Source organism: Kazachstania africana, chromosome 1, assembly GCF_000304475.1.
Source record: "Kazachstania africana CBS 2517 chromosome 1, complete genome".
Lineage (NCBI taxonomy): Eukaryota > Fungi > Ascomycota > Saccharomycetes > Saccharomycetales > Saccharomycetaceae > Kazachstania > Kazachstania africana.
Window position 1 is genome coordinate 144487 of NC_018940.1, and position 27075 is coordinate 171561.

The 27075-nt window shown below is 36.5% G+C and overlaps 13 protein-coding genes and 1 non-coding gene across 14 annotated transcripts; 8 read left to right on the forward strand and 6 right to left on the reverse strand.

Moving 5' to 3' along the window:
- Nucleotides 1-6: 6 nt before the first annotated feature.
- ZAP1 (Zap1p) lies at nt 7-2268 on the reverse strand (the record flags this gene model as incomplete). The annotated part of the gene is made up of 1 exon (XM_003954604.1): nt 7-2268. The coding sequence occupies one exon, from the start codon at nt 2266-2268 to the stop codon at nt 7-9; it is 2262 nt and encodes a 753-aa protein (XP_003954653.1).
- Nucleotides 2269-3615: 1347 nt separating this feature from the next.
- On the forward strand, nt 3616-4317 carry LOG1 (Log1p; the record flags this gene model as incomplete). Its single annotated transcript, XM_003954605.1, has 1 exon — nt 3616-4317. One exon carries the CDS (start codon nt 3616-3618, stop codon nt 4315-4317), a length of 702 nt encoding a protein of 233 aa, XP_003954654.1.
- Nucleotides 4318-4506: 189 nt separating this feature from the next.
- TIM54 (Tim22-complex subunit TIM54) lies at nt 4507-5886 on the forward strand (the record flags this gene model as incomplete). The annotated part of the gene is made up of 1 exon (XM_003954606.1): nt 4507-5886. One exon carries the CDS (start codon nt 4507-4509, stop codon nt 5884-5886), a length of 1380 nt encoding a protein of 459 aa, XP_003954655.1.
- A 340-nt stretch (nt 5887-6226) lies between these two features.
- PEP8 (retromer subunit PEP8) lies at nt 6227-7345 on the forward strand (the record flags this gene model as incomplete). Its single annotated transcript, XM_003954607.1, has 1 exon — nt 6227-7345. The coding sequence occupies one exon, from the start codon at nt 6227-6229 to the stop codon at nt 7343-7345; it is 1119 nt and encodes a 372-aa protein (XP_003954656.1).
- A 64-nt stretch (nt 7346-7409) lies between these two features.
- KAFR0A00840 (uncharacterized protein) lies at nt 7410-8408 on the reverse strand (the record flags this gene model as incomplete). Its single annotated transcript, XM_003954608.1, has 1 exon — nt 7410-8408. The coding sequence occupies one exon, from the start codon at nt 8406-8408 to the stop codon at nt 7410-7412; it is 999 nt and encodes a 332-aa protein (XP_003954657.1).
- A 692-nt stretch (nt 8409-9100) lies between these two features.
- IRC8 (Irc8p) lies at nt 9101-11485 on the forward strand (the record flags this gene model as incomplete). The annotated part of the gene is made up of 1 exon (XM_003954609.1): nt 9101-11485. One exon carries the CDS (start codon nt 9101-9103, stop codon nt 11483-11485), a length of 2385 nt encoding a protein of 794 aa, XP_003954658.1.
- Nucleotides 11486-11747: 262 nt separating this feature from the next.
- On the forward strand, nt 11748-14951 carry MTR4 (ATP-dependent RNA helicase MTR4; the record flags this gene model as incomplete). The annotated part of the gene is made up of 1 exon (XM_003954610.1): nt 11748-14951. One exon carries the CDS (start codon nt 11748-11750, stop codon nt 14949-14951), a length of 3204 nt encoding a protein of 1067 aa, XP_003954659.1.
- Nucleotides 14952-15204: 253 nt separating this feature from the next.
- CHM7 (phosphatidic acid-binding protein CHM7) lies at nt 15205-16566 on the forward strand (the record flags this gene model as incomplete). Its single annotated transcript, XM_003954611.1, has 1 exon — nt 15205-16566. The coding sequence occupies one exon, from the start codon at nt 15205-15207 to the stop codon at nt 16564-16566; it is 1362 nt and encodes a 453-aa protein (XP_003954660.1).
- Nucleotides 16567-16675: 109 nt separating this feature from the next.
- UBX6 (Ubx6p) lies at nt 16676-17959 on the reverse strand (the record flags this gene model as incomplete). The annotated part of the gene is made up of 1 exon (XM_003954612.1): nt 16676-17959. The coding sequence occupies one exon, from the start codon at nt 17957-17959 to the stop codon at nt 16676-16678; it is 1284 nt and encodes a 427-aa protein (XP_003954661.1).
- A 650-nt stretch (nt 17960-18609) lies between these two features.
- RTT101 (cullin RTT101) lies at nt 18610-20964 on the reverse strand (the record flags this gene model as incomplete). Its single annotated transcript, XM_003954613.1, has 1 exon — nt 18610-20964. One exon carries the CDS (start codon nt 20962-20964, stop codon nt 18610-18612), a length of 2355 nt encoding a protein of 784 aa, XP_003954662.1.
- A 158-nt stretch (nt 20965-21122) lies between these two features.
- On the reverse strand, nt 21123-21950 carry POP4 (RNase P/RNase MRP complex subunit; the record flags this gene model as incomplete). Its single annotated transcript, XM_003954614.1, has 1 exon — nt 21123-21950. One exon carries the CDS (start codon nt 21948-21950, stop codon nt 21123-21125), a length of 828 nt encoding a protein of 275 aa, XP_003954663.1.
- A 393-nt stretch (nt 21951-22343) lies between these two features.
- AIM22 (putative lipoate--protein ligase) lies at nt 22344-23552 on the forward strand (the record flags this gene model as incomplete). The annotated part of the gene is made up of 1 exon (XM_003954615.1): nt 22344-23552. The coding sequence occupies one exon, from the start codon at nt 22344-22346 to the stop codon at nt 23550-23552; it is 1209 nt and encodes a 402-aa protein (XP_003954664.1).
- An 89-nt stretch (nt 23553-23641) lies between these two features.
- Nucleotides 23642-23723, reverse strand: KAFR0Atrna1S. Its single transcript has one exon. It is a non-coding gene; the product is annotated as a tRNA-Ser (tRNA).
- A 1669-nt stretch (nt 23724-25392) lies between these two features.
- On the forward strand, nt 25393-26928 carry CDC14 (phosphoprotein phosphatase CDC14; the record flags this gene model as incomplete). The annotated part of the gene is made up of 1 exon (XM_003954616.1): nt 25393-26928. One exon carries the CDS (start codon nt 25393-25395, stop codon nt 26926-26928), a length of 1536 nt encoding a protein of 511 aa, XP_003954665.1.
- Nucleotides 26929-27075: the final 147 nt, after the last annotated feature.

The following is a 27075-nucleotide window of genomic DNA, read 5'->3' on the forward strand; positions in this document are numbered from 1 at the left end:
GTGTCATCAACACTTCTTGTCAAGATTATTCACGTTACAGAATCTCATGTGGGTTTCCATCCTTTTTTGTGTGTTGAAGCCTTTGGAGCAAATTGGACATTTGAAATTATGTTCGTGGGTCTTCATATGCTTACTTAAGTTGGAAGATTCGTTAAATCGCCGACCGCAAACTTTACATTCTAATGGTTTTTCACCCGTATGTGTTCTAATATGGATCTTCAAAGAAGTGGAGACAGAGAAACTCTTATCACATAAATGACATTTGAAAGGCTTTTCTCCAGAATGGACTCTGCTATGTTGTTTGAGTGTTTCGTCACTGGAGAAACATTTGGAGCAAACTTCACACTTATAAGGCTTGAAACCTGAATGTACCTTTAAATGACGGACTATTTTCTGTCTTTGGGAAAACTCTTTGTTGCAACCGTGCCAAAAACAGGTATATTTGGATTTACCTTTTGTTAAATGAAATGACTCAAGATGGGCATTTAATTCTTCACTCGAATTGAACGTCAGGTTACAATTATTCCAACGACAAGTTGCTTGCTGCTCTTTCGAATTGGCGACCCCATGGTTTTCTAACTTTTTATTTTCTACCTTTTCATTTGCATTTAAATCTACAAATTTCATGTCAAAATTTATGCCATGTTGATCATTGATATGGTTGACTAAAGAACAAAGATCCTCACCTTCAAAATCACAATTATGCCAGTAACACAAAGATGATTCATCTTTAGGTACATGATTCTTGAAGAGATGTTTCTGTAAGTCAATTAAGTTATCGAATCCATGCGCACAATTTTCCCATTTGCATTTTAACTCAGGATTGTCATCTCTTTTAAAATTCCAATTGAATTTTATTGTATTCTGAGGGCTCATGATGTTACTATCCAAAGATAAATTATTTTGTGTCACAGCGGAAGATGAGTTATTGCTTACGTTAGTATTAGGATGCTTAGTAAAGATATTGTTGTCAATGCTACTGGCCCTTTCATAACTGAATGTTTTGTCATTCTGAACCATTGGAACATTACTATGACTATGCAATTGAACTATGTGATGATGATGGTGGTTATGGCTGCCATCTTCGTTATTTGTATTGATGTTTTGAAAGTAGTTATTGTTTTGCTTGTGGAATATCTGTGAGGAACCACTTTTGATAAGTGGTTCCAGCAAATTTATGCTGTCTTTTGCCTTTATACCTGAAGATGAATGATGATGATGATGATTCATATGTTTAGCAAAAGGAATCTCATACAGAGACGAGATGTTGGATAAATCTTCTAGGATTTGCAGATCAGTCTGTTTATTTGGAAGATATTGGTTATGAATCTGTCTAGTTGAGACCGTGGAAGAAGGTGTTGAATCATCTGCACCATTCAAATTAGTACTTTTGCTAATCGGAAAATGGTTACACTCATTCTTCGGTGTACCGTTACGCACACAAATTTGACAATAATCATCGAAAACATCATCTTCATTATCAGTATTTGTACTTGTTGAATTGAATTTATCCTGATCAGCGGGACAGAGCGGTTCACAATCTAAGCCACATTCGATGTAGGAGGCTTGTCTCGGCACAGTGTTTAAATTAGTGCCATCATTCACATTCTGAGAAATTTGTTTCTTGTTGACGGAATCTTTGAATAACGCTATCGGATCATCCTTAGAATTGAGAAAATCGAATAAGAGATCTTTATTTGTATTCAGTAAAATGGTACTAAATTCTTTATTTGCGGCATCTTCATGATCTACGTCACAACATACTTCCAATTCCTTGGGGGAACAAGAACAATCTTTTTCCTCTTCCAATCCATCCTTATTCAATTTCCTTCGCTTATAATCGGTGGTATTCACAACTTTTGTTTCATTGGCAAAATAGTCCTTCCCCACGAATTTATCATTCCGGAATAATAGAGAATCAGGGTAGGCCAAGGTCCGATTAATGTTAATATTATTATTATTATTAATGCTATTATCTGTGTTACTGCCATTATTGGGTAATATGCTATTTTGTCCACGGTAATCGAAAAACTCGAAATGTTGGCAATCTAAATTTTCTACATCATTTATATGCATATCGTCATTATTATTTTCAGTTTTGATATGATTACTGTCCTGATGTCCATGATGAATATGACCGTGGATGTAAGTCATATTATTATAATTATGTATATGACCATGCACAACGCCTTCGTCAACATGAGTCTTATCCCACAAACCAGGTGTTTCATTCTTGAACAAATCCTTCGTCAGTTCGTTTAACGGCATCAATGATAAGGTAAGATGGATGAGACCCGCTGGATAGATAGACAACAAAGAGAGAAAAAAAAAGTCTTGGCCTTTTGTGTCTCAGTCTATTTATAATAAAAGCACAACAATATGCACAGATAGTGTCTTTAGTTGTCTAAAATAGGAGCAATGTGATAAACTTCCGTACGGATGGCATTCACATGAACTTGGTGATTCTAGCCTAGCTTTTGGAGTAAAACTATATTTATAAACTGGAGGACTTTCTTACAATCAGCAGGTTCCTCCACAATGCTTTCTACTAGAGTCCAGCGCTTCCTTCTCGTAAACTTTATCTTCTGTAGTCTGGTTTCCGATGCTTAAGATTATTATCTTTACAGTCTCTTAATGAAAATACCTTCAAGGTTATCAAATTTTCTGAATATATCTCGGGAAAATGCCCGCGGCAAGTTCCGAAAACCTCCGTAAAAATCCGCTATTTACTTGAAATAGAAAGAGTTTCCTGTTGCAGACAAATTCTCCGAGACCAAAATTACTATTTTTGGAAAGTAAAGAGGGAACTGGGACCAAAGGTGTCCATCCATATAATCACGTGCTCCCTGACTACCATGAGTCTCCAGCGTTTTACACTGCGAAGGCATTTGAAGTAACATCGACGACGATTAGGAATGCTCGGAACGGTAACACGAAGGGTTATGCAGCAACTGGCAGTAGAGAGTTCTGGACAGCTGAAAAAACCTCTTTTGACACGAATGTAACTTACCGTTGTATCGTGCGAGCTGGGTGTAAGCATGTTGTCTGGAGAGTATATATCTCGGACCATCGTGATCATATCTTGTAGGAGTTGAGCATCCATCTGTATTGTTCGTATTTAAGAAACATGTGCTCTTTGGCACATCCTGGATGATAAGAATGTGGTTCTTGCAATGTACAGTATTGGAAATATATCCATCGTTACGATTTGCCAATGTTCCCAGAACAGTTAACAACTTAAGCTTTCCGGTTATTATTGCCATACAGGTTCTGGTATTCCATTCTTAGCAGTCTTGACGTCTTGGTTCAAAAAAAGACAAAAGCAGACAAACGAAGGAGAAAATGAGCTGCACCTCAGCTCATTTTGCACTAATTCTTGGCCATCTAACTTGCAGTATGTCTTAAATGGCACAACCGGATTATGCCTTTCCAGCGTGCATCCTCTCTTCTAGGCCGATTAATTTTGACATAATCTGTGCTGGTAGAGTCATTCACCGCATTTTCTCGAAGTCTCCATTCTCCTTTACTATAAAAAGTTTCAATATGGAAAGCTGCTAACGAACGAAGAAATATGGTAAAAACATCTCAATAGAGAAAGAGAAGGAGAATTTTCACATGTCTGAGAAAAGTATTTGTGTTTACTGTGGTTCTTCTGTAGGTAATAGTACAGTTTATTCAGAAGAAGCCAGCAAGTTAGGTAGTTTGTTCCATAAACTAGGTTGGAAGTTAATTTATGGTGGTGGTACAACCGGTTTAATGGGGGCCATTGCACAAGCCACCATGGGCCCGAATTTTGATGGGAAAGTGCATGGGATAATTCCAGATGCTCTCGTCGCTAAAGAAAGAGAGGCAGGGAGGGAAGATGATGTGAATGTACAAGAGGCCATTGAACAACAGATCAACACTACCGTCGAAAATCATAAGGGTTCCACTCCAATTTCAACTAAATTTGGAGATACAACTATTGTTCCTGATATGCACACAAGAAAGAGGCTGATGGCTAGCGAAAGTGATGCTTTCGTTGCCATGCCGGGGGGCTACGGTACTTTCGAAGAAATCATGGAATGCATAACGTGGTCGCAACTAGGTATCCACAGTAAGCCTGTGGTGCTGTTCAATATTAATGGATTTTACAATTCTTTGCTTCTTTTCATCAGGCATTCCATAGATCAAGGTTTCATCAGCAATGCCAATGGTGATATCGTCCAAGTAGCAAATACCCCAGAAGAAGTGGTCGAAAAGATCGAAAAATACGTTGTCCCAGCTGGCAGATTCAACCTCAACTGGGAGGATGAGTGTGATAGTGACGGACATTAGTCGAGAGTAGTGTCTGTATATACATGTCTTTTGTTTCAGTTTGTATTGATATTATTGTCATTATATAGATGAATCAAGCCATTTTACAAAAAAAAATTAGTAGAGAAAAAATTGTAAGTCATAGATAAATCATCGCAAGAGTATTGTCAAGCACACAGCGTGCTTCATTATACGTTTAAAGTCCCGGCAATGCCAACTTCATCTACACCACCAAAAGGGTCAAAGGGATTTGCCAATTCCATGCTTAAAACCTTGGGACTTCCCGCTTTTAAGCTTCCGTCTAGAAACTGGATGCTTTTCTGGACAGTTTTGACAGCATCCTTATCTGGCGTAGCATACGACAAATATGAGCAACGAAAGATTATAGACTATTATACAGGGAAGGTTAAACCATTGTCTCAGAAACCATTAGACACCAACAAACTACCAAGGAAAATCACCGTCTTCATTGCACCTCCACCTAATGATTATTTGGATTCCTCAATGAAAATCTGGAGGCGCTATGTCAAGCCCATCCTTCACTACTCTGGGGTGGACTATGAACTTATTGAAGAAGAAAACCAAGGTGTCATTAGGACTACAGTTGCAAATCATCTGCGAGCTCTCAGAAAGGAACTACAGTCAAGCAATAATGAGGAAGATACTATTTTATTTGATGAGAAGTCTGCTCAACCAGTTAGTACTGATAATGGACAAGAATTTAAGAGACGATTCGACTACAGAGACGTGATGGGCATTTTTCATACACACCAAAAGCCAAAAGAGATAATAAGTGAAGATTCTTCAATTTCTGATTCAAAATTAAGTGGAGGAGTAATATGTTTGGGGAGGGGAGCATATAAAGAATATATCACTGGTTTACATGAGGGACTTCTGGGACCTCTTGAAGCGCCTGTTGAAGAACAACTTAGTTCTACTGTGATGGAAGGTACAGCGCTAACTGGGCCACTCAGATCCTCGAATGATCAAGAAAATATTTTGGAAGCTGATACTTTGACAATTGCGGATAGCGCTGTTGATAATATGACAGCTGAAGACAAACTTGTTGGTACTAACATTTCCGGCGAAGCCACGATAAAAGAGGAAGTCGATGAAAAGACAGCGGAACAGAATTCTAAGGTGCTAAAACCATTTATATCCCCATCAGAATATGGCGCAGCCGAATTCCCCTTTCCTGAATTAGAAATGCACAACACTAATATTAGAGAGACAAAAAATGCAGTTCCAATTCTTCTACATCAACCGGTCCTTATGATTCCGACTCCCAACCTACTAGGTTTTCTCACAATCCCCCAGAGGATCATAAGATTCTACGAGAGAAGAAAATACTGCGCCTTTGTATGCTCACAGACATACGGAATGGTAAAGCAAGATACCATCAGACCGTTTGCCGATCCACAAGATCTAGACCTGGGCAAGGAAGAAGAGGAAGACTGGCCACGCACGTGGGTTAAACAAGGCCTTGAGAGGAAAAGCGAATGGACGAGAGAACTTCAGTCAGATAAACGTGTTACAAAATTCATGTACATTTATGATAGAAAAGATAACGAGTATGATAACAGCAAATAAAAACCATACAACTATCTCTGCAAGCTTGTAAATAATACTATACACTTCACATTTAACTCACCACCAAGCCATAATATGGAATGAACATCCATTTCAACTGCAGCTGACTCTCAGAGCCATAATATTTTATCATGTCATACGAGGAATATACTTAATTATGCAGTGAGAACGCCTGAAATCTATTTCATGCATATCTAACAAATCCCTAATATAGAGACATTGAATCCTTATAGGAGGTAGAGCTGAAGTCTGGTTAAGTCTGTATTATTACATTCAACTGTGAGTCCAGTAATTATATTGTATTTTGTTTCAAGTATATGAAAAATAGTGGGGTGAATTGATGAGTTTGTTCTTTAAATCACCAATTGATATTGAAATTTTACTTGATGGTGAAGAATCGAGGAAGCATGTCGATATACCAGCAGTTAAAAACTCAGATACAAGGACATCTAAAGATAGTTTCCCACTCTATGAAGATGGCGAATCAATAAGTGGTATAGTAACCTTAAGAGTGAAAGAAGGGAAACGGTTAGAACATCTTGGTGTGAAAGTATCAATCATCGGGTCAATTGATATGGCCAAAACCAATGGCTCTACTAGTGGCACCAAGATGTCGAGTAGTTCGGATGTCAGGAAGAAGGCAGTAGACCAGTTTCTTTGTTTAAGTTATGATTTATGCCCGGCTGGTGAATTAACACATTCTCAGAACTTCCCATTTTTGTTTAAAGATCTTGCAAAGAGGTATGAATCATATCGTGGAAAAAATGTTGACGTTTCTTACTATGTGAAAGTGACAGTTATGAGGAAAACTACCGATATATCGAAAGCTAAGAAATTTTGGGTTTACCTTTATAATGATATCTCCAACTCCACATCTGAAATAACCAATGATTCTTCCGGAAAACAAAAGACAGACTTAGCAGAAGTTGAAACTACAGAAGAAAATGCGAATAAAGATGGTGCAATTGGCGATGGCAATAACAGAGAGAATGTCAATGAACAAAAAATGGTTTCTAAATCTACAGATGAAGAAGGAACTAGCAACATATCAAAACCCGTTAGATTAGACATAGGTATTGAGAACTGTCTGCATATAGAGTTTGAATATGGTAAAGCCCAGTACAATTTAAAAGAAGTTATTGTAGGGAGAATATACTTTCTGTTGACAAGGTTGAAAATAAAGCATATGGAACTAAGCATAATAACAAGAGAATCATCTGGATTAAAGCCTTCTAGTTCATTGATTGATTCTACGGCAATAAGATTTGAAATCATGGATGGCTCACCAGTTAAAGGCGAAACAATTCCAATTAGACTGTTCCTGGGGGGTTATGACTTAACGCCAAACATGAGTTGTAACTACTTCAGTGTCAAAAACTATATAAGCTTGGTCATCATAGATGAGGATGGTAGAAGATATTTCAAGCAATCAGAGGTTGTATTGTATCGCACGAGGTAAAATGAGAAGAAGTATTATTTTTACAATGATATGAATATAGATGTATAAATTTATACAAGAAAAGTCAAACCAATTTTTCGAACACTCTTTTACAGTGCTTCAAAGTTCTGTCGTGTTTATGTTCACGGTTTTTTATTTTTTTCATGTATTTATGGTTCAAACAATTGGCCATCGTGATTCTATCTGTGACGGAGATAGACAATAACTTTAGCAACAAATCATGGAGATCTTCATCTTGTTCTACCATGTCGGTTATATGTGGGAATTTCTCATCATTCACTGAAAATGAAGTATAACGTTCGCATGATAGTCTTGCTTCTTTCCAAGGGAATTTAGTTCCCCATTTCCCAGGTAAAATATTAAACATTTGAAAAAATATGATACCTATGGACCAACAATCTACTGGTTTGCCGTCATACTTAATTGAAGACAATACCTCGGGTGCCATGAGCTCTTGTGAGCCTCTTATTCCAATACACTCCTCTTTGAAATCAAGTACTGCCGAACCAAAGTCAACTAACTTCACATGGCATGTATCCTCTGTGAGCATTATATTCTCTAATTTCAAATCTCGATGTACAACTCCATTACCATGCAAAAACTCCACAGCTTCGCAAATCTGAATAAAATAGCATTGTCTTTCTTCTTTGGTTGGCGTGGCATGAAGATTAAGTACTCTGTGCAAATTATAAGGTAAAAATTCCATTGTAATTGACTTCTTTGAAACATTGGATGAGAGCATTTGCACAGTAAACTTATTCACTGAAAGATGGTTCAGCACTTTTATTTCGTTAATGAGTTGTCTCTGAAAAACTTCGGACTTTTCAATATATTTTTTAGTCACTGAAGTAGTATTATTCCTAACATCTATTGACATAATGATTTCACATGTTGTGCCCTTATCTATCGTTTTTGCAACGACTTTCTTGGTTCCAAATATTTTGGGATTATTTGTAGTGGTCAGCCCTATCCTATCAGAGCCCAATGCCGTAAAACCTCTATTAAGTCTTTTCAGCCATGACTGTGAAGGTACCTCCAGTTGAATAGGATCTTCCGATAACATCATGCCCAAGCTATTAATCGCCGGAATTCTAACCTTGTACTGTGAAGTTTTCTTTTATTTCACCACTGAAATTTTTCAATAACAGGGACTCTTTTTCGAAGCTCATCGCTTGGCTGAAAAAGCTTGTTTCTTTTTCCAATCACAGATTTCGTCTCGAGGACATCGTGAGCATGGTCTGCTAAAATTAATCAGCAAGCCGCCGCTAAATGGGGTCACATATGTAGCAATTCATGTGAAATAGATTATATGCACTTGCCAAGTATCGGTGCAAGCTAGTCCGGGATGTCCTTTTAGTGCTAGGCAAGGGATAGGAAATTTTATCATTAATTTTAATGGATCTACCTCCGGGGAACTGCACATAGTAACAAATTGGCAAGCCTCCATCACCCATTTATGGCAGCTGCCAGGAAATCCCGTTATCGTTAACTCCATCATGGGCTGTCATATCTGGAAAAAGCGTTTGTTGATGTTTTTTTGACGCCTTCCTAAAGAAGAAAAAGATAAATAAATAACATAAAAATTAAGAAAACTTGCAAGCTCAGGTTTGACTGTTATTTCCATCCGTAAAGCTATTATTTTGTTCTTGCTCAGTAAATAAGTCACTCTGTACTAGGAACTCTCCAAGAGTATTAAGCATCGAAAGGTGTTGCATATATTTGCTAAGATCGCAATCATTAAAGGTGGACAGGATCATGACTAAGATAGTTGGTCTAGCCAGTGTATTCCTATCTTTTGCGTTAGGATCTCTCTGTATATTGTTATTATCGTTAAGTCATCAGCAAGAGATAAGTCTGATACTAATTACATGCTCTTCTTTCCTATATGGTCTTGTACTATTGGTAACGCTTTTGATAAGAGTTCCTTTTGAAAAGGTTATAAGAGGAACTGTCGACTACATTTTACAATTGATAACACTGGGATCATCCGTGGCATTTTTTAGTAATCTAATAAAGCAAGAGAATATATCTACTTCACTACTTCAGAAACGCGTCTTGATTGCGACTGGGTCGATACTCCTATTTTCACTTTTCTGCAATGGATATTTCATTGGTATGGAAAGCACTGCAACATCCCCTTCAAAAGAGACATTACATGATGCTGAACAGAATATCCCAGAATACACAGAAAAAAATAGATTTGTACCTGTAAAAAATTCCTCGCAAACGCTGACACCTGATATGGATATACAAGAACAAAATTACAACGAAATTGAGAATAAAATAAATTGGTTAATGGATGATTTACCGCAGAATGCCTATTCTGATCAGATGTCCAATCGTTCAGTCATCCATCATGAGCTGAAACGAGTGACATCTTTGAGGAATAGTTCTGCCCAAAAAAATGCCAGGAGCATTAAAGCACCATCCTCTAAAAGAAGGAAAAATAAATTAGCATCTATAAAACAAAAATTTGGTTTTACACAGAGTATTGTAACCAAGAAAAATGCATCAAATTCTAATAAAGTGAATAATAGTAATAAGGGAAGACTTGTAGTGAGCATCCGTGACTCTGAAAAACTGTTCCGTACATCAGATTTGACTAAAAGAATTTCTAATATGACATTTTCAAATTCAGCCATCGGCTTTGATAACCTTTTAAATTCAGTAGCTGAGACATCCAGATCCGAAGTTTTAAATACCTCACATTTGGCTTCAGTTGAAAAGCTATCGGAGCAATTGATGGTTGCATCTCCAGCTTTAATACAAGAAAGGAGTGCCATCGAGAGAATCAATAGCGCCCTTTTACCACCATGTCTACGTTTGACTGAAACTTCTAGACAGCCCTCTTTCGACGTCGAGGATGAGCCACAGCTGGGAAATCAAATAAATGATTTGAATGACAGATTTGATTCGGAGCAAAAGTCCAATTGTGCCACGAATGTTCTGGATAATAATAATTTGAGGCAGATTTCTGAGATAATTGATCTAAATTTTGATCACACAAGCTTGTATTCTGCTGAACATGTTGAATTTCCTCCTAATGTAACTTTAGAGATGTGGAGAAAGGACAAAGAAAGTTTTCTGAAAAGGGAGGAAAGTATAAACAGAGAAGCTTTATTACCTCCATTCAAATTTGATTTAGGAAAAGCTCTGGCATATAGTGCAAATGATGACAGCCCCTTATCAAGTCCAGTGGAGACAGATAGAAAATTGCATTTGGATTTGAACCAAAAAATTATATCTAATGACAGACGAGACATTTCTGCCATTATCAAACTTGTAGAGAGGAGCAATGAAGATGCAATAAGTCAATTAGATAAGTTTTTAAATGAGTTTAGCCTGGAAGAAGGGACAGAAAATCAGTGCTTAGAAGAAAGTTTATCGCACAAAAATTCGATGTCAGTAATCTCTGACGACGCTACCAGAGATACCATAACGGGGGTACGTGCACATCATTCACCAAGTAAGTCAATAGCCTCAATTATTAGCGGAAATGAAAGTTTCACTAAGAAGTCACAACATGCTCTAAACTCAATTTTGAAGCATAGTAGAACGAATTCACAGGTTACCTACACCTTTCCGTCGAGTACCAATTTTGGTCGTTCAGTACACTCATCACCAACAAAATCTCAAAGGATAAAGAGAATGGGGAAAAAGCTATCTCTTTCGAGTATAACTGATGCGGTATCTAGTTCCTTCAGCCAAGAATTTACAACGCCTCTTGGTAGTCGTTCACATAATAGAGGGAAAAGTGTAGATTTTTCCTATCTACATTCCATTCAAAATAACTCATCACCAATCAAAACTATATCCAGAGAACATTCACTTCGAGATAATCGCAGACACAGTCTTGCACCAAGTATATTATTGAGAGATACCGCACGTTCATCAATATATCTACACAGTAACGCAACTGTACATCCCAATCAGGAGGTTGCATTTGATGTCACTCTCAACAATAACTCTTTCAATGAGCCTCAAGACCAGTCCAGATCAGTATCTCACCCAGACAGCATTGAGTCTACTGAATCAGCAAACATGTATCCCGATATTGTCATGAGTGAATATGATAGGGAAAAATGGAATACCATGCGGACTTTGAATATCATTGATTCAAAGGGACAAATTAAAATATAGCAAGATAAGCATTATATAGGACTTTAAAAATACAAATACCTCATACTTAAATGATCCAACAGGGCCTTATTGACATGTTAGTTGGCTGTATTCATCGGCCTTTCTTGCTAAATTGCATTTATTGATTTCGTTTAGAGCGATAGATGTTTGCGATGAGGTACTGAAAAATTTTGAGGAAGTTATAATATATTATATAATGAAATAGTGTATTATACTAGAATTTATACCTGAAGAGGTGCACTAGAAAACATAACATTGGACTATGGATAACGACTTATTTGATGTCTTTTCTGAGGAACCAGCTGTGGTTCCGGATATGTCAGACGAAGAAGTCGAAGCAGTCTCAAGCGAGTCCAGCGACTTAACTAAGAGCAATAATGTGAAACGTGACATCTCAGATAGCGAAGCTAGTGCAGATGATAAATCAAAGAGAGTAAAGCCTAATAAGCCAACAAAAGCAAAAAAGAAGGAAACAGTGGTTCCTGTTGTGGCAGATTCTTTCGAACAAGAGGCCTCGAGAGAAGTCGATGCATCTGCTGGGTTGACTAACGCAGCCACAACTCAAGTTGAGCAGGATGGTAAGGTTAGATTATCTCATCAAGTGCGTCATCAAGTTGCCTTACCTCCAAATTACGATTATAAGCCAATTGCTGAACATAAAAGAACAAACGAGGCCAGAACATATCCTTTCACTTTAGATCCATTCCAAGACACTGCAATCTCCTGTATCGATAGAGGTGAGTCTGTGTTAGTTTCTGCACACACATCTGCCGGTAAAACTGTCGTTGCAGAATATGCGATTGCTCAATCCTTGAGAGAAAAGCAAAGAGTCATTTACACATCTCCTATCAAGGCCTTATCTAACCAAAAGTATAGAGAATTGCTAGCAGAATTTGGAGATGTTGGTTTAATGACTGGTGATATTACCATAAATCCAGATGCTGGTTGTTTAGTTATGACAACCGAAATTTTAAGAAGTATGCTGTATAGAGGTAGTGAAGTTATGAGAGAAGTTGCTTGGGTCGTCTTCGATGAGGTACACTATATGAGGGATAAGGAACGTGGTGTTGTTTGGGAAGAAACTATTATTTTATTACCTGACAAGGTTCGTTATGTGTTTTTATCTGCTACTATTCCAAATGCCATGGAATTTGCGGAATGGATTTGTAAAATTCATTCTCAACCGTGCCATATTGTCTATACAAATTTCCGTCCAACTCCCTTGCAACATTATCTATTTCCTGCTCATGGTGATGGTATTTATTTAGTTGTAGATGAAAAAAGTACATTCAGAGAAGAAAATTTCCAGAAGGCCATGGCCTCCATTAGCAACCAAGTAGGAGATGATCCAAACTCTATTGATTCAAGAGGTAAAAAGGGCCAGACATACAAAGGTGGCGCTGCGAAAGGTGATGCTAAGGGTGATATCTACAAAATTGTTAAAATGATTTGGAAAAAAAAATACAATCCGGTCATCGTTTTCTCTTTCAGTAAGAGAGATTGTGAAGAGCTAGCTTTAAAGATGTCCAAACTCGATTTTAATTCAGATGATGAAAAAGACGCCTTAACTAAAATTTTCAACAATGCAATTGCATTGTTACCAGAAACTGATAGAGAATTACCTCAAATCAAACATATTTTACCTCTATTAAGAAGAGGTATTGGTATTCATCACTCTGGTTTATTGCCTATTTTAAAAGAAGTTATCGAAATTCTTTTCCAAGAGGGTTTCTTAAAGGTTCTTTTTGCTACAGAGACTTTTTCAATTGGGTTAAATATGCCTGCAAAGACCGTTGTATTCACATCTGTTAGAAAATGGGATGGTCAGCAATTCCGTTGGGTATCTGGTGGTGAATATATTCAAATGTCGGGCCGAGCTGGTCGTCGTGGTTTAGATGATCGTGGTATTGTTATCATGATGATTGACGAGAAAATGGAACCTCAAGTTGCAAAGGGGATGGTTAAAGGTCAAGCTGACAGATTAGATTCTGCTTTCCACCTTGGTTATAACATGATTCTAAATTTGATGCGTGTGGAAGGTATTTCTCCTGAGTTTATGCTTGAACATTCATTCTTTCAATTCCAAAATGTCGTAGCTGTACCAGTGATGGAAAAGAAGTTGATCGAAATTGGTAGAGAAGCTGAATCTATTCATATTGAAGATGAACAAAATATTAAAGAATACTATGAAATACAACAAACACTAAAAGGTTACAACGAAGATGTTCGCCATATCATGAATCATCCTGCCAATATACTGAGCTTTTTACAACCTGGTAGATTAGTAGAGGTTCGTATTGATGGGCAAAATTATGGCTGGGCCGCGGTCATTGATTTCGCTAAAAGAGTGAACAAACGTAATCCAACTGCTGTTTACACTGATCACGAATCATATATTGTCAACGTTGTTGTTAATACAATGTATGTCGATGCCCCAATCAATTTAATCAAACCTTTCAACCCAACCTTCCCAGAAGGTGTCCGTCCTGCTCAAGAAGGTGAAAAGTCCGTATGTGCTATTCTTCCAGTTACTTTGGAGGCCATCAACTCTGTTGGTAACTTAAGATTATTCATGCCTAAGGATATCAGAGCGGGTGGCCAAAAGGAGACAGTGGGTAAATCTTTACAGGAAGTTAGGCGTAGATTTCCAAATGGTATTCCACTTCTTGATCCGGTTAAAAATATGAAGATAGAAGACGCTGACTTCCAGAAATTACTAAGAAAGATTAATGTTTTAGAAAATAAATTAACTACAAATCCGTTACAAGGATCGGTCAAATTTGACGAATATTACATACAATACGGTAAAAAACATAAATTAAATGAAGAGATGAAACAATTAAAGCACAAAATCAGTGAGTCTCAATCGGTAATCCAGCTAGATGACTTACGTCGCCGTAAGAGGGTTTTACGTCGTTTAGGTTTCTGCACACCAAATGATATTATTGAATTGAAGGGTAGAGTTGCATGTGAGATTTCTTCTGGTGATGAATTGCTATTGACAGAATTGATTTTCAATGGTAACTTCAATGAATTAAAGCCGGAACAAGCTGCAGCGCTATTATCATGTTTTGCCTTCCAAGAGCGTTGTAAGGAAACTCCAAGATTAAAGCCAGAACTTTCTGAACCATTGAAGGCTATGAGAGAAACAGCTGCTAAGATTGCTAAAATTATGAAAGACTCCAAAATAGAGGTTGTCGAGAAGGAGTATGTTGAAAGTTTCAGACATGAACTGATGGAAGTTGTTTATGAATGGTGTAGAGGTGCAACTTTCACACAAATATGTAAAATGACAGACGTATATGAGGGATCTCTTATTAGAATGTTTAAGAGACTAGAAGAACTGGTGAAGGAATTAATAGATGTTGCCAATACAATTGGTAACGCAGCCCTCAAAGAAAAAATGGAAAACGTTGTCAAATTAATACATAGAGACATTGTCTCTGCTGGTTCGTTGTATTTATAGATTTTTTTAAGAGATATTCTAGTCTGTACAGTAGTTTGTAATTATATATGAAGAATGTATACATCATGCTCCGATGAAGTTATTAACAACTCAACGTTGCTGACTTTCTTCTTGCTCTTCAATTGACTTCACGTCTAAAATTGGATATCACACCCATACATCTTGATGTTAGAAGATGAGCTTGAATAAAATCGTAAAAACAGGACAAAGGGCATTAGAACTTGTAGGGTGGAGCATTAAAAACCATCATACTATGCGGCAGAATGTTTGGAAATTGCCAGAGTCTCGGTTACCTTCGCTGTATAAGGATTTTAGGAACTTAAGTGATTTGAATCCAGATGGTTACACGGCAAATATCGATACATGGAAAGAATTCCTAATCAAGAACTACTGTGAGGCAGATGAAAAGACAGTGACTTTCCATTGTGGAGAAGCACTTTTGCAAGAACTAAGATTAGAAGTTCTTGGCGTTCCGAAATGTGTTGACTTAGCAATTGACGAACTAGTAGAAGAAAATTATTTAATATCTATGGATGAGTTCAATAAAAATTCACGTTCGATCAGTAATAAGGTACAGAGAAAAAGTTTAGTAAATCTGCTTAGATGGCTTGGGTTGAATTCCAGGTTTATAAGTAGGAAAAATGAAGATTCATCTTCCTACTTAATTGAAAAAGACTTTGTTGTAAAAACTTCGATTGAGAAGAGCTTTGAAGCAGTCTACGAACAAATAAGGAAGGGTATTATAAGCAGAGCATCAGGTGTGACAGATCTTGTTTTTACTGTAGCTGAATTTTATGATAAGAGTGGAATATCACGGTCCCTCCGGTCAACTCTTGATAGAGACACAATGCTTTCCTTTCTCGAGTTGCACAAAAAAATACTAAAACGAGATGGTAATATAGTAAAACTTGTTGATACGTCTACTGAAAATATGCTTAGAGTAACTTCAAATGAAATAACAGAGAATGATAAACGTATAGTTGATGTTAAAACGGCTATTTCTAAAATCGAGAAGAAAATTGGTGGTCTGGAGGATGATTTGGATAAAGTCATTTTGAAAATGAATAAAAGGGAATTCAAAGGTTTATCTAAAGAAGTGCAGTTAGAATATGTAAAAACTAAGATACTATCTCAGAAGTATATGACAAGATTGTTAAGCTACATGAATAATCTAATGACAGTAAAAAATCAGCTAGATATGTGTTTGACGAACCAGTTGGTTATTGAAACCTTGAACAATTCAAATGAGGCAATTAAGTCAATTAACGAGTATATTGGTTCTGCGGAAAAGATTGAAGACTTGTTGGGCGAAATAGCTGAGGGTTTCGGGCATAATGAAGAGATATCCCAGCTTTTGGAAAGTTATAACGCAGATCAAGAATTAAATAACGAAATTGAAGAAGAACTAACTCTTCTCGAGGGACAAGAGAAAAAATATAACGAAGATAGAGAAAACGAAGCTCTAAAAACTAGTAGTACAGATGAGCAAACTCTAGAGAAATTGGAAAAGTTAACAATTACTGACGTGGAAGAAGCCGTGTCCACTATAAAGTCCCAAAGTGGTGACACTGAGGAAGAAAATTCTGAAGGGAAGATTGCAGCACCAGCATCTTAATTGGGTTTGATATTAGGTCAGCAAACGTATATTTATCGCATCTTATATCAATTGGTGCGAAGGCGCCGTCATATATAGAAATGTATTTAATCATCAAAGTACACACATATCAATCATCATCCTTTTTCTTTTCGAGATTAATCGCATTACCATTATATGCTGATTTTTCATCATCTTCATCCTGCTTATCGTCATTTGGATTTAAAAACTGGTATATATTTGGAGAGACAGATCGAGAAGAAATGTTTTGTTCCGAGCTCCTGAAATTTGAGGCAGTTCTGGTTGAAGGCAATAATGGTGATGACGTAAACGATGACATTGAGGAATTATCTATATCTGCCGATCTAATTTCATTTACCCTATGGTTTGTACCCTGTTTCTGCATGATATTTGCCTGAGAGTGATGCAGATCTTCACTTCTGGAGCATTGCGCATCAGAAGAATTATCATCATTATTACTCCACCAGGAAGATAGTCCGTTGTAAACCTTTCCCAGTAAACTAGGACCCTGTGCGTGAGAGATATTAAGTTTTTTATCGGCACCTTCAATAGGCTTCAATATTAATGCAGATCTTGGTGTCAAGTCCAATGACTCTAATGACTTCATCTCATCTGATTCTGTAAAAGTCAAACGAGGAACGTTTCTATGAAAAACGTAAGGAACATCATCGTCAACTCGATTCTGATCCACCCAACTCCTCACATCATTTAGTGTTTTACTGGAATGAAACGTATGAGTCAGTGTCCGACCATTTGTAAGCCTAATTAGGAGAGTGCAATCCACCGTATGCAGCCTGCTTTTATCCTTAATATTATCATAAATTTTGTCATCATTATTTGTATCGGTATTTGCATTTGTCTGCATCTTTTGCCTTTCCATTGCCTTTCTCTCTTCCTTGTCAGCTTTCAATAACTTAAGGATACGATCATGCTCTTGTTCAGCTAGTCTTCTTTCTTTCAACTTTTCCCTTTGATAGATCTCTTGTGTAGTATGCTGTATAGTTTCTCTGAAAGTTTGTTCTGGATGTACAGGACCCCTAGGTACTGGTATTTCAATGCTGAGTGCTTTAGATAACTCATTCCAATGACCAGCACTGTCTTCACCCTGTATGATAGTCTTAATCTGGCCATTAAGTATTATATACAAACTGGGGACAATAACAGATGGGAAAATTTGTGCAAAATAAGCAAATTGAGTTGTTCCCTCAGATAACTTCAACCATATTGCGGCACTGAGTAGTTGTTTATTTAAAGACTCGTCCCTTTTAAACCACTTGTTTAACCAGGTATCATCGCCATTAGTGAATGTATTATACACTACCAACGGTTTTGAATCTACGTTGGACAGTTGTACAGCTTCTTCAACAGAATTAAGGAATAGATTTGTAGCCATTACTCAAATGAACAAACTCTTACTTAATGAAATACCTAATAATAACGCAATAGAGCTGATCGTCTTGCTAGCTATAAAGTTATTACTTGCTTCATATGTGTCCACCAATGGAGGTAGAAAGTAACCTAATAAGAGGGAAAATGCGATATGTGATCACGTGACTCTCTCTATTTAATGAGAATATGCCCAGTTTTGTCGATGGGTTTAAAACTGTCATACAGGTTACTTATTGTTTACCCAGAGTTTACGCGTGCAAGATAAGAGCAATTTGATATAGATGGAATATAATTCAGATAGGAGCGAAAGACTAAATTCGATGTTTAAATTTCTTCACTTTTCAATCAGTTGAACTATGCACTGTTTACAAATCATCATTAATAAGCACCAATCTATATCTAAAAGTAACTACAGTATAAATCGGTGGCAACCACTGTTGCTTCCACCAAACCTCATGGCAACTCAATGTGTCCTACTTAAACTTCTTCAAGCGAAGACTTTTGTAGAGAAAGCAACGAAAATTTTCCGAAGTTTGAAGGAAATTTCGAAGGCCTTTTATATGAGATAGACGGGAGGGTAACGACGCCCGCTATAAAAATAGTTAGGTCTTCGTGAAATAGTGAATTACAGAATGCGGATATGTTTGTATATGGCTACTTGTATTTGTATATATTGTCTTGCTCGGTCACTATATGATCACGAACTACTATACTCAGGGCATCTTTGAATTCACCAACGCTGAACCCTGGGAGCTGCTGTTTTACTGTATCAAAAAGCATGGAATATGCAAGGCCATCCGTAAGTCCCTTTAGTGATCTTACGATGCATGCCTGCAACAGTTCTTGTTTCCATTGTGAACGCAGCCCTTCGTGGTGTTCAGCTACCATTGAGGTCCGTCTACTGTTGCTCAGCTTTTGGCTTGGCTTGGGTAATGGAATGCGCAATTTCCCTTTTCTAACCTTTTTCATATCAGGTACGTAGTGTACATTTATAGAAAACCGATCATTGACATTTTGAAGTAAGCCAACGTTGAGGAAGGATCTCATTACTGATTTCAACGTCGTTTCTTTCATTTTCAATTTTCGCAGCAATTCGTTGAAGGAAGCACTGTCATTCTCATTAAATTCTCCCAAAACACATGTCTGAAAAATATTTAACTCAAATATTAGCAGTTTCTTGCTACCATTGTTTGTTTGAACAAAAAATGGCGATTCCACTTCACAATGTTGTAAATAGTATATTGGTTTGATGCTCTTTTCTGAACCATTCTTATCTTGAGATTTGTAGAAACTTACTATGTTATCCCATATTCCTTGTAGTTCAGAGGGTAACTTTAAAGTGTCATCGCTAGCCTCCTGTAAAGATGACGCAAGCTTGGATTTTTCTAATATTATCGTGTCAGCCAATTTAGATATCTCGGTGGCTTGAAATTGCTCATTAAACTTATGTAATTTTCTCATTTCATCGAGTAAAGTTAACAAGTCTTGCAACTCATTCGAGTTTTTGTAATATTGTTCGAACATTCTCATTAGTAGCGACTCGTAGGATGAGTCCTTAAATAGATCATTGAGCATGTTTTGACCATTCATGATTAAGCGTTTGAAAAAGGTACGAGTATACAAATTAAGGAACGATGCTCTGAATTTAAGAAGTTCAGGTAACTCTAGTGGTGCACTGTATAGCGGAGTCAGTTGGAAATTTTTAACCGTCGTGCTATTTCCCAACTCTTTATCGACTTTATATATCGCTATCTCACAGAATTTAACATATAACTCCATAAGTTTTAGCTCCCCACCGGCTGTATCATTCGCACATTTTCGTATCATATCTTTTAGTACATCATTATAACCAATAAAGCTGTCTAATGAAAATATAGTATTGAAAAATGATTCGATTTTGCCATTCTCAAAAGGTCTTGTCAACTCTGACCTTACAAATTCACTTATTATATCGATAAATTCTGTTATACGCTTTCTCTTTTCAAAAGCATGAATCGCGCCTTCAAATTCTAATCTTTTAGTGAATCTTTTTATCATATTTTCTTCTATTGTTCCAACTGTTAGGGGGAAGAAGACTGTAGCCAACTGCATAACGACATCCTTCTTTAATAGCAATTTTTCAATAATAATATTGTTACCTTTAGATACTAACTCTTCCGAAATATGGTACGAAATCCAGCCGTTGAGTTTTAACAAATCCAATAGGTTGACAAAAAAATCCTCATCCAATTTTAGAGTTAATTTTCCCTCATCTATGAACGTTGATAAATCTTCTAAATAAAATTCAGAGGCAGAATTGCCATTGACAGGTACGTCATATTCATGAAATAACTTCAATGGCAGCGTTTCCGTAATATTTTCGTCCAAAACAGTTAATTTGGAGCTTCTCAATTCGAGTAAAAACTGTCGTAGAAAAGGTATAAATTTACTTCCAAATTTACCCTCCAATCGTTTTGTAAATGAATATCCAGCATGCTTAAGTACTTGAGAATCTTGGGGAGCAATTTTTAATATAGTATTATAATTCAATATAGGGTATCCTAATACTGGTTCGAAGCATTCAAGACAAATTTTATATCTCCCATATAAACCTTGCCATAATCCTAAGACATGCACTGCTTCTGACTTCATAGTACCGTATTCGTTATAAAGTTTTTCGAGAAAGCAAGCCTCTAATTGACTTATTTTCTCGTTACAATAATTCCAAAAATCCACTATTACCTTATTCTGATACAAGAGTTGCATTTCATTGTCATTGTCATTATGTATTGGGATATAAACTTTTCTATGAGTCAAATAGCGACATATTTGGTTGAACCGTGCTAGCATTTTTCGCCCTCTTAATGTAACTGATTTTTCGTTAAATAGCTGGTCTTCATCAAACATTACGTTGCACATCAAATTAAAGTAACTATCCAGCTCATCGAATAGAATGTCCTCTCTCAATAGAGATTTGTCTGTACCTTCTTCCATTTGCATTTTGCCGGCTGAAGGCTCTAGTACAAACATCAAAGAACTGTATTTGTAGTGGCTCTTCCCTTTCTAACTTGAACGGTATTTTAAATTTCACATTTCGCACGCTTCAACTTCTCTAATTTCATATCGATCATCTAAATATATATACCATTAAATGGGATAATTAAGATATATACTGTTAAATAAGATAATTAAGATATGTAATATAGCATATCGTCGCATCTACGACTCTTGAACTTTCTACCTGCACGATCGCTACTTCTGTATTTGAATCTATCCCCCAATATGCTATATTGTAGAGCTGACTCATCATTGATGGGCACTTCGAAACTGAAGACGGTTCCTTTCTTCGGAATTATCTTCAGTTCGTCATATATGGATCCCCTCGTACACATGATAAAGCTTTTTTGAGAGTCCCAAATCACTATACCTTGGATACCAACCAAGTTTCTATTTCGGCTATTGCTCACTTTGAGAAGAGAGCCATTGTAATCTGCCATTGATAATTTGAGTAATGCAGAAGTACCATTTATGCTAAGTTTCGATGAATCTCTAACGCTCTCTGGTATACCTAGCACCTCTTTCATATAGTTTATCCATAACTTCTCATGCATTGGTTTGACTTTCTCATAGTTTGGCAATCTCTCCATCAGATCCGTTTTATTATTCGATTGTAAATACCCCTCTAGTGTGGCTCTGTCACTAATGTTATTTTCAAGTATCAATTTTTTTGTTTGACTTACAGCTCTCCTACAATTATTGATATAGTTTTTAAATGCAACTTTAGAGCTCTTTGTAACTGTACGATATCTAGGGTGTTTTGTTTTGTTATATGATTCAATATTATCGGTATTTAGCCTCAATTTAGTCCTGCTTCTCCTCAGTTTTGACGTTAAACCACCATCGGTCGGTAATATCAGAAGAGTGTCCTGTAATCTTTTCTCATCTATTGGTTTGTCTGGATTATTGAAATTTTTCACCAATAGATTATCTTTTATGAATGCTTGTGTCTTATCCATCGCTTCTCTTCACTTTTTCCACTTGCAATTTGATGAGGAAAGTAGAGCTCATCTGATCAATATTTTTTTTGCAAATCTTTTTTTTTCGCTTTGGGCCATTGTTTTGTAAATATTATATTATTTAATCAGGAACCAAACTGTAGACGAAGTGGCATACTTATGATATTTTTCTAACAGTTGTGAGTGGTGCAGGATTGGATAGGTACTGCAACAGCCTGTGTTTATTTTTATTTGCTCGAAGGATTTGGGAAAAAATCTGCTCTGAATCTCTGTTTGCTAGAATAGTCCATTTCACATATTATTCTCGGCTGTGTTGATACTAGATTTGTACAAATAGCTGTCTATTAGTAGCAAGAGTCGAAGTTTAATGCTTCTTGTGAAGGATAGTGGTCAATGTTTAACGTACTAAGACGTGCGGAGGTATTTAATCCAAAAAAAGGTTTTTTAAGGAACCGTCATCGTTTCTTTACTAGTATTTCATTGAAGTTAGATAATAAGAATGAGCACTCTGATTATACTGAATTGAATACAATGTACACAGATATGTTTGATAGTGATAAATTCAAGAAGGAGCCGGGTTTAAATGATAAATCGGAGTTAGAAATCCTGAATGAAGAAACTGAGGAGTTGTTAACCGTGAAACACTCCAGTTTAAATTCTACCGAATTAGAAAATTGTGTTAGAAATGACGGTACATTTGTTATACGAAGTTCATCCAATAACCCTTATTATAATTTGGCTTTGGAAGATTATATTTTCAAGCATACGCCATTAAAGGCGACTCGCCCCAATAACAGATTGCTATTTTATATTAACGACAAGTGTGCAGTTATTGGTAAGAATCAAAATATCTGGCAAGAATTATATGTTTCAGAAGCCGAAAGAAAGGGTTTTGAAATTTTGAGAAGATTTTCAGGTGGTGGTACTGTTATACATGATCTTGGTAATGTGAACTATTCATTTATAACTTCTAGAGAAAAATTCTCCAGAAGCTTTTTCAATGAATGTATCGTGAAATGGCTATTGGAAAGTAATCAGGATTTGTCAATCTCTTTGAATTCAAGGTCAGATATTTATTTCGATGGCAAGAAATGCAGTGGAAGTGCATTCAAGATCGCCAAAGGAAAGGCATATCATCATGGTACGATGTTAATAAATTCAAAACTGGACAGCTTCAATGGCATCTTGAGGCCGAAGAATGAGAAAGATATTATTTGGGAGACCAACAGTGTAGATAGTATGCGGGCAGAAATAACTAATCTTCCACTTGAAACACCTGAGCGGTTTATTGACATTTGTACAAACGGTTTCCAAAAAAGCTTCTCTGATAATGAAATGAATTGCCTACCATTATATTATTGTTCCGAGGACGTAACAATAAATGAGGAAATTCAAAAAACTATGCATACCTTAAAGAGTGACCGTTTCAAATACTTGCATGGCCCGAAATTCAAGTTGAAACTACCCCTCACTGGAGATGAATTTTCGGTAGAGAATGGCGTTATTGTTAACGCTTCTAGTCCCGAATACAAAAACATGCCATTTCAAAACTTTGTAAAATGCTCAAATTTGATGCAGCCTGTATATAACGGAAAGTTTTGATGGGAACGTTACCTTTTATTAACAAATCAACGAATTAAAGAGTGGAAGTGATAAATTGCCTGATTGTATATCAAAAAAGCAAAAAATGACGACAACTGCAGGACTCGAACCTGCGCGGACAGAGCCCAAAAGATTTCTAATCTTTCGCCTTAACCACTCGGCCAAGTTGCCATAGAATTATGAATATTTCGCTGGTTGGAGCCCTACTCACTTTGGTTAATATAAGCAAAATAAAATAACCAATCTGCTAATACTGCTGGAAACGCTAGATTGCTGGAAATGACATTATACTGATATTTCAATGTTCTAAAAGTTAGAATGACAAATATGGAATGTTCTAGAAGGATTAAATTACATAAAAATGAGGCAATATGAGAAACAGTAAATTTATCGGTAGTTAACATTACATAATAATATGGTAATATGATAAATCGATGAACTTATCAGCAGTAAATATTAGAGAATATTACAAATATGATTATAGAACATGGAGACATGTTACAAAGCAAAATATGTTGGAAATTGTATAAATACTCAAGTGAACACTGAAGTTTGATCAAAGTTTGTCAAAATGTATATTATTTATTGTATATTTTATTGTATAGAAAACCAGTGCATTATTTGGTAAAAACACTGATTAAGAATTATTTTAATTATTTGACTGACATCCACAACATGAACAATATTAACGATGATAATATACAAGAGAGATCCTCTGCTCTTCCTTTACGTCACTCTAACATTCTAAATTTGTCATTCTAACTATCAAAACATTGAAATCTCAGTATATTGCCATTTCCAGCAATAAGAACTATAGAATATTATACCAAAAGTTGGCTACGAATTCAGGAGCATATTTTATCAATTTTTTGTTAATTTTATTCATAGAAAGAGCAAATTTTGGAATAGCTAATATATTTCTACTAATGCTCATAATAGTATATTCTTGATTGTTACCAACTACCAATAATTTTGAATAGGTTTTTGTAATGTAGCTCATGAATAAGGTAGAAGGACTTAAGGATCCTTTTGTTATAAAGTGGGGATTGGCCAAATTGGCTCAATAATGATGACAAATGCTTTTCTATTTATGATGAGAATAAAAGCCATAGATCTTTGTGCAAAGCGCTTGTTGTAAAATTATTGGCATCCAATTATGTGTGCGTCCATGTTGGCTTGGCCAAGATATTAAGATGTATGAGGATGGTAGCCCTGAACTAAAAGCATAAAAATACTCAAGACTTACAGGCTTTGATGGAGCCAACACATGTTGGTTCTGACATGTGTGTTTATGGCACTTCATTTCTTTTAACGCAGAAGCTACACACGTTTCATTACTAGCCTTAACTACTTCGGTCAACTCATATTGCAGTAATTCAGGCGTGACGCGTCACTTTACAGGATAAAACAGAGGACTCTTGGAAATAAAAAGAAAAATAAAAAGTTTATAAGGCCTTTCAAAAGACCAAAACTCCCAATCCTGCATCAGTTTATCCTCCTGATAGATACGACTGTAATGTTGTATACCTGTCAAAAGGTGACACTCTTTTATTAAATGTACATATTGGTGCCGTGTTACCCGACTTCTTGTTGGTGTATGGGTTTTAGTTTGGTCCACCTAACAACATTTAATTTACCGAAAGAGGAAATAGCGTAAACATGGATTTTTCAATGAGATCAGGCTTAAAAAATTTGTAACACAATCGTGAGGAAGGTTACATACAACGAGTTATACTCTTGAGGCAGGTATATATCTCGAGATATAGTGTCCTAAATCAGTAATCAGTTGCATTGAACCAATCTAGAACGTTTTTTTAGGTCAAGCCTTATAAGAAAGCAAATGCGTAGAAGTATCTATCTCGATAATACTATAGAATTCCTGAAGGGAAGGGTCTATTTAGGTGCATACGACTACACCCCTGAGGACACCGATGAAGTCGTCTTTTTTACTGTGGAAGATTCCATCTTTTACAATAGTTTCCATCTGGATTTCGGTCCTATGAATATTGGACATCTCTATAGATTTGCTGTAATATTTCATGAAATATTGAATGACTCTGATAATTCCAATAAGGCTGTCGTATTTTATTCATCAGCATCGTCAAGACAAAGAGCCAATGCAGCATGTATGTTATGTTGCTACATGATCTTGGTGCAAGGATGGACACCACATCAAGTCTTACAACCATTGGCGCAAGTTGATCCACCATTTATGCCATTCAGAGACGCCGGTTATTCTAACGCTGACTTTGAGATTACCATTCAAGATGTTGTGTATGGTGTATGGAGAGCCAAAGAAAAAAGTCTGATTGACCTACATTCTTTCAATCTGGAAGAGTATGAAAAATACGAACACGTCGAAAATGGTGATTTTAACTTACTAACACCGGATTTTATTGCGTTTGCTTCCCCTCAGGAAGATTCCAGATTATCTGGGTTGAGTTACAAGAGTCATTTGAATCAACCTTTTAGAAGTGTTTTGAAATTTTTTACTGAAAATGACGTTCAATTAGTTGTTAGATTAAATTCCCATTTATACAATAAGCAACATTTTGAAGATGTTGGCATTAAACACGTCGATATGATTTTTGAAGACGGTACATGTCCTGATATGTCAATTGTCAAAAATTTCATCGGTTCTGCTGAAACAATAATAAAAAGAGGAGGTAAAATCGCAGTTCATTGTAAAGCAGGTCTTGGAAGAACAGGTTGCCTCATCGGGGCTCATTTGATCTATACTCATGGTTTCACTGCTAATGAATGTATTGGTTTCTTAAGATTTATTAGACCTGGCATGGTTGTAGGTCCACAACAACATTGGTTATACTTGCATCAAAATGATTTCAGGGAGTGGAGATATACTTCTAGAGTCTCTCTAATCCCAAGTGATACGATAGGTGGGCTATATCCATTGGTGAGTTTAGATACATATCGTATACAAAGGAAAAAACTGAAGGGAGAAAGTGGTAAAAAGGATTCCGAGAATCTTCGAGACCTTAATATGACACCTTCAAGGACGAACAAATACACAAACGAATCCAATCAATATCAGTCATCTGCGGTACCACAAAATTCCCCCGGTCAGCCCAGAAAGACTTTCAATGGTGCTAATACAATTGAAGATTTACCAAGTTCTAAATCTACAAATAATGAAAATATGAATATTGATAATAACTCAGACGATGAAGCTATGCAGAACGATGATATCGCTGGAGGAAAACTTACAGATGTCAGAACTGACGTGAAGTCACAAAATGAGTCGGTCATCTTGAGACAACTGCTGCCAAAGAATAAACGTGTCGCATCCGGTAGAAGAACCGCCAGTTCATCAGGAGGTGTAAGAAAAATGAGTGGTACAGCCGCCTCCAAAAGATGAGAGATATCCATTTTGAAACTTTATACACAGTACATCTTATGTAACACATGTAGCATATCGATACAAATCATTCAATTCGAAGTATTCTTACTGTTTCGAGGATTTCATCACACTTGAAGAAATGCTGTAACTTTGGGCTTCCACGTT